Genomic DNA, 15,206 nt, shown 5'->3' with positions numbered 1-15,206 from the left:
CACTGGAAAAAGCCAAACAATAACATTTTTAAGTTATCTAAGTGAATTATATATCATGTTTAAACTGAGTAGCGAAAGACTGCAGGGGGCCTGAAAACTATGTGCCCGGGGTTCGGTGTTCTTGCTGGCTCTGGTGAACATTGACCTCCCGGTCAGCTATCTTAACAGACTTCTCCAAAAATGCCAGAGCACTTTTACAAATATGTGATGTTTTGATAAATCAAGCAGATATTTGAAGTTTACACAGCTACATTCTCACCTGAAAATAACTTAAGAGACCCAGAAAGAGTCAAATTAAAAATAAGTAGCTGCCGCAATTGTTTGAAACTGGAACTGGCTGATTCGCGCTATGAATTCTGGGATAGCTATGATACCGGGGAATGCTTCTTCTTCTTTGGCGTTTAATGGCAGCTGGCATCCTTGTAGATGCATTGCTGCCATCTTCTGTTTCAGTCCATTATTACACTCTTAAATCTTACTACTTATTCCTGTGTCTTTCAGGATCTTACAGAGCTTCAAACGACGGTAACAGGGTTATTAATTAAGTCGTCGACAAAATCGTCGGCATAATCGTGACTACTCAACTAATTGTGGCAGCCCTACTAGACGTAGAATTATTTCCCATATCTTTACAACTTAGAAGAAAATTCTAATCATTACAGAAATAATTAAACTTTTTTTAATGGTCATCTCAACTAAATTCAGAGTCTCCATGAACTTTTCAAATGAATGGAAAGTTTAAAAACCCAAGAATCTGCGTTGCACTTAAACAAATGTTCAACCAACTATGAAGTGTAATTGATTTCTATTAAAGTGGCTAAAACATGTCAGAGCAACACACAGTACAGCAACTTCATTTCCATTGAAAAGATAAGTAAATCTTAAAGTTGCTCCTCTTCCCTCCCCTCTTTCCTCTCCCAGCTTTATTATATAACAGCCTGGAAGAGCCAAGAACAGGCAAGGAGAGAGGAGAGGAGGAGCAGAGGGGGGCAGCTCCTCTGACCTCCCACCAAAGGGGGGAGACACAGTGATTGAGGAGCCATCAGCTGTATGCCAGCTGCTCCTCGTGCTCCCCATCACTCCCTCCTGTCCCTCTGCCTTTTTCACCGTCATCCTCACGTCTCCCCCCCCTCCTTCCGTCTCACTTACTCTCTTTCTCTGCCAGCCCATCTTGTCTCACTGGCTCAGTTTGCTCTGGCCCGTCTTCCCATTCTCCACTCCTCTGTGATCCTCTTTGTTTCCACCAATCTCTCACTTGCAAAAATATAGTGTGCTTTGGTGACAGCTTCCTCTGTCACCTAGTTACGAAATCCCTGAAGCCGCTTGCTTTAAAAAAGTGATAAAAGTATTCCAAGGCCATACAAAAGCCACTCTTGTCACTTTTTGTTCTATTACATCCCCTCAGGGCTTCTGTACCTCTTCCCAGCTTTTTCTTTCCCTCCATTTGGCTTTCCTTTCAGTGTCCTGCCTTCCTGACACATTTGGGTCCAGGAGAAACAGGAGGTTAAGGTAGCTGCTGTAAAGCCTGGTACCCCAGGTAGAGAGGTGACAAGAGGGAGCCAATGGACCGGGCTCCCTCCTGCCCCTTGGAGGTCGTTCACTGCAGCAGGTCACAGGCGAAAGTTTCATCCTGGAGATCAGCCGATGAGTATCACAGCTGGCTGCATGGGCCAGCGCCTCAGATATGAACTTCCCTGTTCCTCCCTTAATTATTTATCCCATTTGATGCTGATTTGGCCTTTTTTGGTGTTACACACTTTTGTGTTATACACTTCAGTGGGGTGCACAATCACTGCTGAAACTGAGGCTGATGAGTGGTAGAAGGTGGCTATTGTTACATATAAGGGTTGATCTGTTTCAGATATAAGAAAAAAATTACAAATACTTTAACTTCCAACAATTCACCCTAATCTTGCCCCTAAACCTGGGTTAAGGTTTGCTTTTGTCCCCATGATCAATAAGGATTTTTTTTTCTTTAAATGTTAGGCAGTGATTAGTCTATTTCCAAAGTCCAAATACATTTACTTCTTAAGATAGATCACCTGTAACCTGTGTAGAGTTTGGGATAAGGGGTATCTGTTGATAGATGTAAAGTAAAAAGACTGGGAATAATACCTGTTTCTGTCCTCTTCCTCCTCCTGCTACGGGGGGATTGTCCTTTGTGTTTACTTCATGTTTTATTCTGAAAGTTAGTTCCTCATATGCTTTCCTAGTTTTCAGTTAGCTACTGGGAATTTTCCTAAACAAAAAAAAATATCAGCTGTTTTTAAAATGTATGTGTCAAGTTGGGACGCTGAGATTTATCTTACTCTTGCCACAGCCAGTGGTTCATGGAACTGACACTAAAGGATGCCTTCTGTGTATCTCTGTGATTCTGGCAGCTTCTACCATCTATAGCATTTGATACCTCGGGAGTGAGAACAGGATCTGAGAAGGCCAAGCACACAGAAAGTCCCAGTGTCACAGCTAATTCATTTTTAGCAGCACCAAGAGAGAAAGTAACAACGGACAGACTGAACAGAGTTGGTAGAATCGAATGGCTTTTGGGCTCAGTGTGTAACCAAGCAGGTTACACTGCTGGGTTACTCTCTCCACAGGAGGAGAGAATAAGTTTCCGGGGCTCAACGTCAGTGAGGATCTGAGCTGGTCACAAAAGCAGTGAGACAATAACTCTTCCTTCTGCGGCTGCTGAGGAGGTTTGAGGAGATTCTATCAACGTGACTTCAAGAGTATTCTCTCTGGCTGTATCGTGATTCTGCATTGGATGGTCAGATCAGCCCAATGTATCACCAAAAAAAAAAGAAAGCAAAAAAAAAAAACAGGTGAATTCTATATGCAAGAGTGAAACTGAGTTAAAGCAAAAGGTGTCTGTTTGTCGGTCACATTGCATTTTATGGTCTGAATTTCCACACATTCTCATGCACACACACTCATACAGTTTATAAGAGTTGATGCTCACACAGCAATTTCTGCTCATTCAATGTTCTGTGCAGCCAGGTGGATGATTGTGTCTCTGATTGATACTCTATTTCACTGATGTCAATCTCTAGAAGACTGTTTGCTTGAATTAATAAATAATCTGTAAGTGCACAGTTTGGGTTTTGCAGAGTTTATCACATGCCGCCTTTGAAAATGTAACAGCTCAGGGAAGCCATGCACCAGATACTGGCATTGATGGAATTAGTGTTGTTATAAAAATTAACCCCTGCAAACAAGTTGCGGTCTGACCTCCGCCGACTGAAGTTTATTGCCACTGCACGCTAGGGGTGCTGTTACACAATGCTCGTCTTTACATCTGTCTGGGCATGAGCCCTGTTCGCCTTCAGATGTGCCCAGCGGTATTATGTGATCACTTCAGACAGAATGTTCAGCCGACATTTGCCTCAGCGTAGGTGTGCAGTTACATAAGAGGGAGAGGTGAGTGCAGATCTAATCACTTTATGGAGGTGTTTAACCAACCTCCTTGGGCTAGAGGATTCATAACCTCGGTGCCAAACCAGCTTTCAGGGATAACAGTCCCGGGGATTGTTATGTGAGAATCTGGAGAATCAGTCTTCTGGAGAGTTGTCTTGAAATATTTCACTCATTGTTTATTTCACTAAATAAACACTTTATGCGCTGCTATGTTTCCCATCAGCAAATATCATCCTGCCAAGTTACATAAGCTAGTCTCCAGGACAAATGCCAGGGGAAAACCTCACAACGAACACCTCAAGGTTAGATCCAGGTTATTCCAACCCAGTAACAATCCTGCAGCCACAAGGATTCTGACGTCTTAATAGAATGCTGAAATATAATCTTGTACAGGGGAACCACAGCTGAGTGTCAACGTGTGATTTTCTCCCCTCCCTGTGTAGAGTGTAAATCCAAAATTGTGCTAAGCTCATATTTCCCACCCAAACTGGTGTTTTGACAGAAAAAAGCTGCCGTGTTGCCACATCAGGGATTCCCTGTAATATAATATTGATCTCTTTGGAAAGGTTGGAGTCCATCCAGAGACTCTAGGGAATCATGGGATAGGATGTTTTGAGTCATTAATGTTCTAGGCCAGGGGTGGCCAACCCGCGGCTCTCGAGCCGCATGCGGCTCTTTGCCTGGTTTCATGCGGCTCTTACGTTCATATCAAAGTTTGTGTTTTGGGGTTTTTTTGTGTTGTTGTTTTAAAATGTGCACGTTCGCTTCGCTTGAGTTCAATACGGTATTTTCATTAAATGGCCATGTGTGTGAGATGAAAATACCGCAAAGTTTCCCAGTAGGAGCAAGTTTGCCCTTAAAATGGCAAGGAAAAAATACACAGCAAAAAGAAAATATGAAGATGAACACAGGATGTTTTTAACAGAGTGGGAGAGTTTATATTTTTTTGTTGAACGCAATGGCAAGCCATTCTGCCTTATATGTCAGACGTCATTAGCGCATTTCAAAGCTTCAAATCTTCAGCGCCACTTCAGCTCACTCCATGCTAATATCGACCAGAACCATCGACCCAAAAGGGACTGAACTTCGCAAGCACGAGTTGGCCACTTTGAAAAGTCAGCACATACAGTTTTTCCAAAAATTTACGAAGCGGTCAGAGACCTTAACACTCGCATCCTATCAGCTGGCTTGGAACATTGCACGGGCTAAAAAGCCATACGATGAAGGGGAGTTCGTTAAAAAATGCCTCAGTGACGTTGTTGAAATCTTGTCTCCTGAAAACGACAAATTAAAACGCATGGTATCAGACGTCCAACTGTCCCACCACACTGTTGAACACAGAATATCGGACATTAACACGGCTATTGAAACACAGTTGCACTCTGACCTTCAAGCATGTGAGTATTTTAGTGTCGCATTGGATGAGAGTTGTGATATACAAGACAAGCCTCAGTTGGCAATATTTGCACAGTCTGTGTCAAACGATTGTGTGATCAAAGAACTCCTGGATATTGTGCCATTAAAAGACAGAACCCGTGGCACAGATGTGAAAGAAACCATGATGGCTGCATTAGAAAAAGCAAATCTGCCCATAACGAAATGAACTGCAATAGCCACGGATGGAGCACCAGCCATGATGGGATCTGTGAACAGGCTTGTGGGGCTGTGCAAAGCTGACCGAACTATTCCTGACTTTTGGAATTTCCACTGCATCATCCACATGGAGCAACTCGTGTCTAAATCATTGAATTTAGATAACGTCATGAAGCCTGTGATGGAAATCGTCAACTATATCCGCACACATGTGCTTAACCACAGTCAATTCAAGAATCTCATTGCTGAGCTGGACCAAGGGCTTCCAGGTGACCTGCCGCTGCACTGCGAGGTGGCTGTCAAAAGGCCAGGTACTCTCTCACTTCTTTGAGCTTTTGGATGCCATGAAACCGTTTATGGAAGAGAAGGACAAGGACTATCCCGTGCTCTCGGACCTCAAGTGGATTATGGATCTGGCCTTTTTGGTCGACATGCTGTGTCACTTGGACAGACATAACCTGACCCTGCAGGGTAAGTTAAAAATGCTGCCTGACCTGGTGCAAAGTGTGTTTGCGTTTGTCAACAAACTGAAGCTGTTCAAGACACATATTCAAAAGGGAGATTTAACGCATTTTCCCACTCTGCTAAAAGCCAAGCGGGCAAGTCACCAGCGCTGCCCTGAGTAAGCAAAGAGCCAGATATGCAACGCTGATTGAAAACTTGCACGAAAGCTTTGTGACCGGGTTCCATGATCTACAATTGAAAAGGCCACAGATTACGTTCCTCGTCGACCCATTTAATGCAGAGACCATGTGTGCCCATGTGTAGGATGTGGCTCTTTGCGGTAACACAGTAAAAAAAAAGTGGCTCTTGGTCTCTGACTGGTTGGCCACCCCTGTTCTAGGCGATGCCCCTCGCAGGGTTAGGTGTGTGTGCACAATCACAAACTCAGCAACCAAAGAAGGACAGCAGGTTTTTGTGTGACTGTTAAGAACTGTAGGTCTTCAATAAAATCTTCAGAGTGGTTATTTGATACCATTAAGTAGTTTTGAAATACTATAGTTAGAAATTGAATCGCTAGCAGCTGAACACATGAACAATAGTCAGTGTTCACAACACTGAACGCTGTTTCATGAGGAATTTCGAGAGGTCAGAGAATCTCCCATTTCAACAACACTGAAGCATTAAACAGTTATCATAATCATTAACCCAGCCAGTAAAGACTGTTAGCAGTTATCCAGTAGCCACATTAGCCATCTATTAAGTTATCATTGGGTAGCGGTTAGCAGCTATTGCTAACAATAAAACTATAACATTAGAGTTAGGTAGGAAATATCCTTTCCATAGATCGAGCGTGTTAATTTAACAGGATAATTCAGTTACAGTATTTGTGCCTTAAAGGGTGTTAAGTTTCTCTTAAAAACCATGATTGAAGCTGAGAAAAGTCAGACCAGCAGATAGACAGAAACAAACAATGGCTAACTTACCAACGAAAATCACCAGAAGTTCTTCCACATGCTACAGAGGGCCCCAATTTTTTAAAGGAATATATTGTAAAATTATTGCAAAATTTTCAAAATGTCTTGTTTCTTCATACTTCAACCATCCAATCAACTGAACGACGCCAAAGAAGAGGGAGTAGCAGATTAAGCTGTTTGGCATTGGCAGAGAAGATTTGGGAAGTTTTTAATAGGTGCAACCCACATCTTTCAACCAACAACTCTGCTGCTCAACTAACAAATGTATTTTCCTCACAAGTGTCACCATTTAATAGGAAATAAACATGACTTCCAATGGTTTAAGAGTTGTTGCTAAAAAACCATTTTTACAACAAAAAAATTGTCTTGAAAGCTACTTGAAAAATCAGTGATTAATGAGGATTTTTAATTGTGTAAAGACATCAGCCTCTGCAGACGTGCATGCATTAGACAGCCTGTCTCCCCTTGAGCGATATGGCGGCAGCATTGACACGTTGTTCCAATGAACAGCTGTGACCACTGTAACATCAAGTCTGTGTGGTGATTGAACTGCCTGGATAGAACATTTAGGAGACATCACATGACATCTACTTACTAGTGATAAATACACCAGAATATTAGCTGCTACGGATTCTTCCAACAGCACATGGACCCAGCAGGTTAAAGACCCTTTAATGTTTCATTGAACTCTGTTGGAAACTTGCACTCTGACATATGCCTAAATAATTCAGGGTGTTGTGCCTGAAACTGAGAGCACAACATGCACACTTACAGTGCAGTGTGTATACTCACAGATGAGTTATTCATAGGCACATAAGGCTTACAACCTGAAGGTCAGAATGATTGTAAGCAAAACAATTAAAAGCATGTCTTTGAAGAGCTTAATCAGTGCCAGAGATCTTCTGTGATATATTATGCAATGAGAATGAATCCCATTTGGCTGCCGTTCCCCTAGTCCACCTCGCCAAGTGTGCATGCATTTTCAGCCTGATCGATCCTGGTGCAAATCAAACCAGAAAGCATGGCAGGGTTGTCGTGCCTCTGCGTGCTCTCAGGATGTTAATCTGTCTTACCAGGAAGATCCCATTTAAACACACTTTGACATGGAAGCAGGGGAAACTCCTAGAGGTGCATGTACTGACTCAGGCATGAAATAGAACCCTTGTACAGCAACAATATCTAAGAGTCTGTCCTCCTTTACTTACAGAAGGAGCTGCTTTCGTCCTTTGTGCCTTCCATGGTGCCATCCGGCAGCATCTGGAGGTAGAAGCCGTGTCTGCAGTAGAGCCGCGTGACAATGCCCTTCAGCTGAGGCTCTGCAGAGCAAACACAATGTTAAACACGCTAACGTCCGAGAACACACATACACTCTCATCAGGTGACATATATTAATGCACACGGCTACCTAAGAGGCAGGTCTTAATATTTACCCAGCGAAACAGTCAAACAGTGAAGTGTGTGTACTCGTATATGCGTGTGTGACTGTGGCCTTCAACACGATTGATGGGACCTCGGCGTTGGGTTAAAACATGCATCTTTCACAGAGAGGCTCAAGCGAGGGAGGCAAGCTGTTTAAGATGCTTTATTCCGTGTGCGTGTTTGCATTCGTGCACGAGAGGCCTCGCAGCAGCACGTCACTTCAAAAGGTGACCACTTCTAACACGCGTAGAAAAGTGTTAGAACTTCAAGGTCAGCTGTTTGAGGAATACTAAAGGAAAACATATCTATGAGAGCAGGATTATTAATTTTTTTATTAGTATTTTTGTCAAAAGATTTGTTTTAGACGTGTAGTAAATTTCACTGAGGTAAAGCCTTAGTGGTATATCAGCCCGAAACACTAATCTTGTTGTAGACTAGAAGCTGTAGCTCCTTGGGTGGCCACTCAAAACTGCTTCCTAGCAAGTTAATCCCCACAGACCCACATATTAAGTTAAATGTCACCTGGTATGCTGTTGGTCTGTTGATTAATCGGTGGATATGTGTGCACTTTACTTACCTTACCATTAAATTTACTTTAACTCTCAAAGGTATTTGTTTTAGTTTGATATTGGAAAGCACTGTTTGCTAGCAGTGGTTGGTGCTGATCTCCCAAAGTGCAGGGTAGGATTAGACGGCTAAATACTAACACAAGTTACTAGATCCATCCAAAAATTCCATATCTGTTTTTCCCTCTCCGTCCTCTGAACGTTTATTGCTTTGGAAATTTAAATTCACTGGTTTTTGCAACATGACTGACAGTCGGCAAGGAACAATCTCCCTACATTTGTTTAGCCTGCTCTCAACTATGAGCTGTATTGGACCAGCTGTCGCACTACAGATAAGTTGGCATGTCTTCAGCTCTCCTCACGCGCTCTGTTTCCTGCCTTTAACTGACTCACGCATGACTGAGGGGACTTTTTCGGTCCGAAGTGCTGAGGGAGACTAAATAGTGGATCAAAAGGAATGTCGGGAATGCTGAAGTGTTTCCACAATCAACTTTTAATGAGGTGCATCAAATATAGATGAGGACAGAGAAGTATGGGGGCAGCTGGCAGTTGGTCCTCAGTTGACAGCAGGGGTATGTGTGTGTGTGTGTGTGTGTGTGTGTGTGTGTGTGTGTGTGTGTGTGTGTGTGTGTGTGTGTGTGTGTGTGTGTGTTTAAGCACATGGGAAACAATGATGTAACACAAACAAACCTCGCTAATCAAAAAAAGTCGTTTTTTTATATTTCAGTAGATATTTCAGCCTGTCATAACTACTGTTTGCAGTTACAGAGCACTAAAGCGTTTTGAAGTAAGAGCTGAATAAAGAAAAGAGGCACAATCTTTTTGGTCCAACACTAATGGATTCCTAAAAAAAACAGGAAAGCGTCATATTGACACAACTGACTTAGATACATCCTCTAACGCTTGGAGCATTTTGACACTTGTAGTACATCTGCGATCAAAACCGATGCCGTGTGCGACTGAAATTATTTGTTTGCTTTGTGACTCGAACATCTTTCCGGAAATCTATGAATTGAAGCTGATTACTTCTTAAATGTTCAACCCCCACTATATCTGTGAATTAGTCAAAAGACTTGTGATGTGTAATCCTTGCTTTCATGCTGACAGCGTGACACAACATGTTTGGGAGCTTTTCATTAGAGGCTCCGGCCTCAGCGGCGAGATTGAGTCGCTGTAACTACTAAAAGATAAGAGCTCATCCATCCAACGCTGGCTGACTAAACACAGAAGGTCAAACGCAGAGTGAGGTAATCTATAATATCCTGAGTGTTAATCCCAAATTAAGCTTCAGCCCACACACCAGGCCATGTGCTGCTTAACACATCTGCTACAAGGAAGGGCAGAGCCCGGTGACAAACGGGCACGAGGTGGGATGCTGACGCTGACCTTTTGCGTGACTCTGCCTCCGTGTGGATATTTGGTGATGATGCTGTGTTTCAAAACATAGGAAGTGCTGCTTGGACACAAGGAGACTGCTGATGCATGTGCAGAGCAGAGATATTGTATTTACACACACGTAGAGCATCGCTTGAGCTAAAATGAGGAGAAATTGCCTTGAGTCATACCTCAGGCAGGATGTTAGTTAAACCGAGAGTTTAAATACACACAAACACACACACACACACTTAGAAACAGATCCAGAGTGATGCTGCAGAAAAAGGCGAACATTACCAACAAAGTCAAACTAAATACAGACACGTTTTTTATAATATTTAGAAATTAGGGTTTGCATTTTCTCTTTAAAATAAAATTGAAGTCACTGAAGCTGCATTTGTTTGCAGTTCAAAGATTCACCCTGATACTGAAGAAACCGTTTATGCAATCACACATTTAGTTTTTGAAACACTTCGTCTTGGATCGAGTTAAGAGTCGAAGGAGGAATGTATCACGCACTTATAATGGCTGCACTGCATGCCTGAGGGTATTTAAAGATTACACTCAGCTGATAGCCAAGCAGCTGATTAATCAGCAAGTGGCTGTAAAGTTATTAAAGGGGACCTAGTTTCTGTCATAAATATACTGCTATAGCTCTGCATGCTCATATTAAAGATAGCTTCAAATAATGAGGTCAGTCTATGTACAAGTACTCTCAATGATTCAAAAGCTCATGCTTCAGAAAGTTTTTTCTACTTTTGGATCTGTGTGACATCAGCGAGAAGGGGTGGTTGTCTCTAACGTGGTCATTTCCACCGCAGCCCCACAACCTACAGTTCAGCCAGCAGAGAAGATCATATGAAGTTGGTTCAGACAATGAGTGAACTGAGGGCCTGCACAAAGGCCCACAAGAAGAAAACATAGAAACGGAAATGAGCACAGTAAATGAGACAGACAAGTCAGCTAATAAAGACGTAACTTCAGTTCTCTGAAATAATCCTCTGACGTCAAAAGAGAAAAATGAATAATCCTGGAGCTATGATTATAAAGAGTTTAGTTTTCTTATTAAAAAAGTTTCTTTTTGTCTGTTTATGAGAACATTTTCATGTCAGTCCTCAGCTTTCTCCCTCATTTCCTGTCTCTCAGCAGAGCTCCCATCAAGCTAGGACAAAAAAACAAGCTTGCATCACAACTTTCATGTCCTCATTGGTGCAGTGTGCTTCATTTAACCCAGACCAAAGGAAAGATATAAAGATATGAATCATATTCCCACTGATGTTTTATAAACAAAGTTATTAAGTAATGCAGCTTTCTTGATGTAATCCTTCATCCTCGATGCCTCATCAGGACCCTCATGACTCACAGCGGATCACGCTGCTCTTCCTGTGCTTTCCACTCATGCTAAAATCACACATCTGCTATCACATAACATCGTGGTTTTCTTTTTGCTTTTAGACTGCACCACAGTAAACAAAATGACATTTGGAAATATAGTCTCAGTCCAGTTGTTTCTCACCAGGTTCCAATTGGTAGCTATCTCACCTGTCCAAACAAACCAGTCAGGTGTGAAAATGCTTTTAGTCATCTGCAAAGCTCTAAAAACGCACACTTTATAGCATCTTCTAGTCCCTTTATTCATTTCCTTTGTAATGCAGACTATCTTTTTGAATTTTTTTGTCCCCCAGGACATCTTCACAGAGCCTATACACAGCTGATTGCAGATGTTTCACGCAGGTCACAGAAATATGAAAACAAGTGGTGTGGGCTCTTCTTGCGTGAGCCATTGTTTGTCCTTCCTCCAGTTACAGAGAAAAGTTATAACCTATAAAGAGCGAAGTGTGTTCAAATCAATAAAAATCATCCACAGCAGCCATTGTTGTCTTTTCACCCTTTTGCCTCTTTGTGTTGAACTCCAATGTCAGTTCCTTTCCCGTTCAGGCCAGTTTTTTAACCAATCAGCATTCAACCTAAGAACATCCCTGTTAAGCTACTACTTGGGTTTTGTAGGACTGCAAGCAAACACTTTGGCAAATCCTGCTTACGGTAAGTGGTACCACTTGTCCAGGACTCCTGGTGAGTTGAGGGCAAAGACTGAATCAAGCTTGGGTTTAACTGAAGGAGACATTTTTAAAGCTCCTACTGACATCTACTTGTTTTTGTTTTTGTTTTAATTACAACTCTGCTGAGTTTCCCTTGGATTTCTATTGGCAGTGTGGAAAAGCCTCTTACAGCTAAAACAAATTCGCGCTTGTGCGGACAGCAGTCACTCTGTCCCATCAGAATGTATCCCCGGGAAAATCGCAGCATTAGTCGACAGATAACAGAGTTTGCGAATCATATCCTGCAACGCAAGAGCATGTGGCTGTGCGTGTGTTTATACAGACGAGGATTTGTGCTCGTAATCCCACAGACATTCAACGCCAATTATGGAGTGACCTTAATAAAGAGCGGGATTAATTTCACTTATTAAGAATTTCAACCATCAAAGTCACCCTGAACCCTCCAGCTGCCCGATGCCTCGAGTCAGATGACAACTGGGCAATAGCTAGTGTTATTTTCACGGCCATTACACACTGCAATTCTTAAAGTTTGTGTGTGTGTGTGTGTGTGTGTGTGTGTGTGTGTGTGTGTGTGTGTGTGTGTGTGTGTGTGTGTGTGTGTGTGTGTGTGTGTGTGTTTTGACAGCTCCAACAGAATGGACTTTGCTGAAGAAGCAGAGATGGTCTGCCAAGGATCGTGTCTGTCTTTCAGTCATCAAACACACACCAGACACACACAGTAGAAATATTTCTCTCTCCTTGACTGTCTTTCCCATCTTAAGTGTCCTCACAGCAATCTACATTGGTCAATTCAAAGATTTCTTTCTAACTTTCCCCTCTTTTTCTTCTCTCTTCTTTGAGCGCTCCTTTTTTTCCTGCATCTTTGCTTTTCTCTATCTTCACTCATCTCATCCCCAAAAACTGCATGCCTAGCCTGCAGGGAAATCCTTACTTTTGCTGTTTTTAAATAGTGAAGCAGTGAGGAAAAGGGGGGACAGCACTTTATCGGCAGCAGAGAGTGCTGAATGACAGACTGTCACTCAGAGGAAGAGGAGCGGGCAGGAAGAGGAGTTAGATGTAGCAAGGCAGACATGGCGAAGAAGAAAGAGCGAGAAAGATATCTATGATTGGACCATAATGTGTTTTCATGTGTTCCCCACAGGTAGTAAGTTCACTGGGAAACATTAAAGATACTGATGTTTCATTTATCCTTCCACTGTAACTCTTTTCTTTTCCTTTAGGCACATTAAAGACTGCCAAAGCTCTTGAAGCTGATGGCACTGCGGCGAGAGCTGATGATTATACTTCCATCTGTTTGTTGAGTCGTCTTCTTACGCGTTCTCTGTTCCGTCTCTGTCAGCAGCGGCACAGTCAAACTCCAGGGAGCACAGATGTGCAACATCACTTATGAAATATGGTCATTGTAGTTCATTAACTCTTGGAACAATTAAAAGAAAAACCTTCCCTGGGAGAAAATCCGCAGCTTTATACATCACATTCAAAAAGACACACTCAAAAACCATCTATGATGAACCTACGTCTTAATGTTGCACAAGGCTTTAATTTAAGGATGAAGTTTGTTAATATGTGTTGTTGCATTGCATTATGTCATGTTATGTTATGAATGCAACAGTGGATTCATTTACCCTGCGGAATATAAAACCTTCATTCTATTAGATGAACTGAATAGAAAAAAATATTAAATTATCCCTGTCTTTCGTTAATAACATGCCTTTGTATCTTTTTACTGTCTTGCACAAATTATGAACTTTTAAGTTTTATTGTTAAGTGAATAAAACTTAAAGGTTCATAATTAGTTGCTTGTACAAATAACCTAGAGTCATTTTTTCACCTGTCAAGCTAAACCTGGACAAGCGGTGGTATGTACGAGCAACAGAAAAATAGCAGTTCTAGTTGAACACTAATACCAGAAATACGGAGCCCTGCAGGGGACATGGGAGAAAAAAAATTAAGACAGACTTTTGCGAGATCCCGAGTTTGTTTTGCGAGATCTCGCAAAAGTTGAATTCCAACAATGGCGGCAGCTACTTAGTTGTAATATTACTCTTTCTGGGTCACAAAATACACTTTTAAGATATTTTGAGGAGTGAATGTAGTTGTGTAAACGTCAGATACCTGCTCGGTTTACAAGACATCACATATTTGCAAAAGTGGTCCGACGTTTTCGGAAATCTGACACCCACTAGCTCGAAGCTAACGGGAGGTTGAGACCTACTACAGCCGGGAGGAACACCGCTTTCCCGGCACATCGTGCCTCGACCTCCCGAGCTTCGAGCTGGCGGCCTCCGAAGAATGCGGCTAAAACTTTTGCGAGATCTCGCAAAACTTTTGCGAGATCCCGAGTTTGTTTTGCAAGATCTCGCAAAAGTCCATCTTAATTATTTTTTTTCTCCCATGTCCCCTGCGGGGCTCCGTACAGAAATCCTGACAGGAAGTGTGTGAATCTTTTCCACTTACTACCAGTCATTTAAAGCTTTATATTTTTAATTTAGTTGCATCTTTTTATTAAGATGTGACTAAAAGTTTAGTGGGGGAAATGAACTGCATTAAAAGTCGGGGCTGTTTCTATCCATAGCCTCCAAGTGCAACTGTAAAGTCGCATTGCCTCTGAAACACCTACTGTAACTCAGTGAGCTGGCTGACAGATTGTTCTTTGTGCCGCGTGACAGGTGGAAACAAAAAACAGGTAATTACTCCTCGAGGCTGAGCAGCAGTGCAGCAGTAATTTACAGCTGCATGCTGTTCATGTGAAAGAGTGTCGTCTTTACCGTCCACGCTTGCTCTTGCCATTGTGTCATGCAGTGGCAAGAGTACCAGGGGCTTTTCCAGGGATTTTGTAAATAGGGCAGTGAGGCCAAGACACAAAAATGAAGTTAGAAATTTGACGAGTTGTTTGTGGACAGACTTCCTGCCTCCGTAATCATGCATTAGGAGAAAACAATGTCTCACACATCCTTTGTTTTAAGTGCACCTTTGTAAAGGAGTAAGAGACACATACATAATATCTTATCTAGTTCCATTTCACGCCTGTAATTTCTCGCCAAGACAAGTGAACCAAACTCCTCTTGCAGCCAGGGCCCTGCATCTCACATCTTCATCAGCAAACTTGGTTTGTTCGGTTCTTTCATGCCATAAATCAGTTTCTCTGTTTATCCCATCCAGTGTGCAAGGATCACTTCCTCCTATCTCTCTTCCATCATGTACAGCTCTGTGGGTACTGTAATTCAGTCCTTGGTCACCGCTACTTAACACGTCATGCTTCTGCACACTGGTCCCCGAAACACTCCTCGGCTTCTCCTCAGATAATAAGCTTGTAACTCCCCACTGACTCTAATATTGTCTTCCTCACCACTAGCATGAAA

At 42.3% G+C, this 15,206-nt stretch overlaps 1 protein-coding gene across 1 annotated transcript in view; it reads right to left on the bottom strand.

Annotated features, from left to right (window-relative positions):
- Positions 1 to 15,206, bottom strand: part of fgf11a (fibroblast growth factor 11a) — a 112,639-nt gene that overhangs the window by 49,951 nt on the left and 47,482 nt on the right. The window contains exon 2 of the mRNA XM_004571016.6: positions 7,631 to 7,741. Within this exon, the coding sequence (XP_004571073.1) occupies positions 7,631 to 7,741 (111 nt within the window). The remainder of the gene's footprint in view (positions 1 to 7,630; positions 7,742 to 15,206) is intronic.

The sequence above is a fragment of the Maylandia zebra genome, linkage group LG3 (assembly GCF_041146795.1).
Source record: "Maylandia zebra isolate NMK-2024a linkage group LG3, Mzebra_GT3a, whole genome shotgun sequence".
Lineage (NCBI taxonomy): Eukaryota > Metazoa > Chordata > Actinopteri > Cichliformes > Cichlidae > Maylandia > Maylandia zebra.
This window is presented reverse-complemented; position numbering and strand designations above follow the sequence as displayed.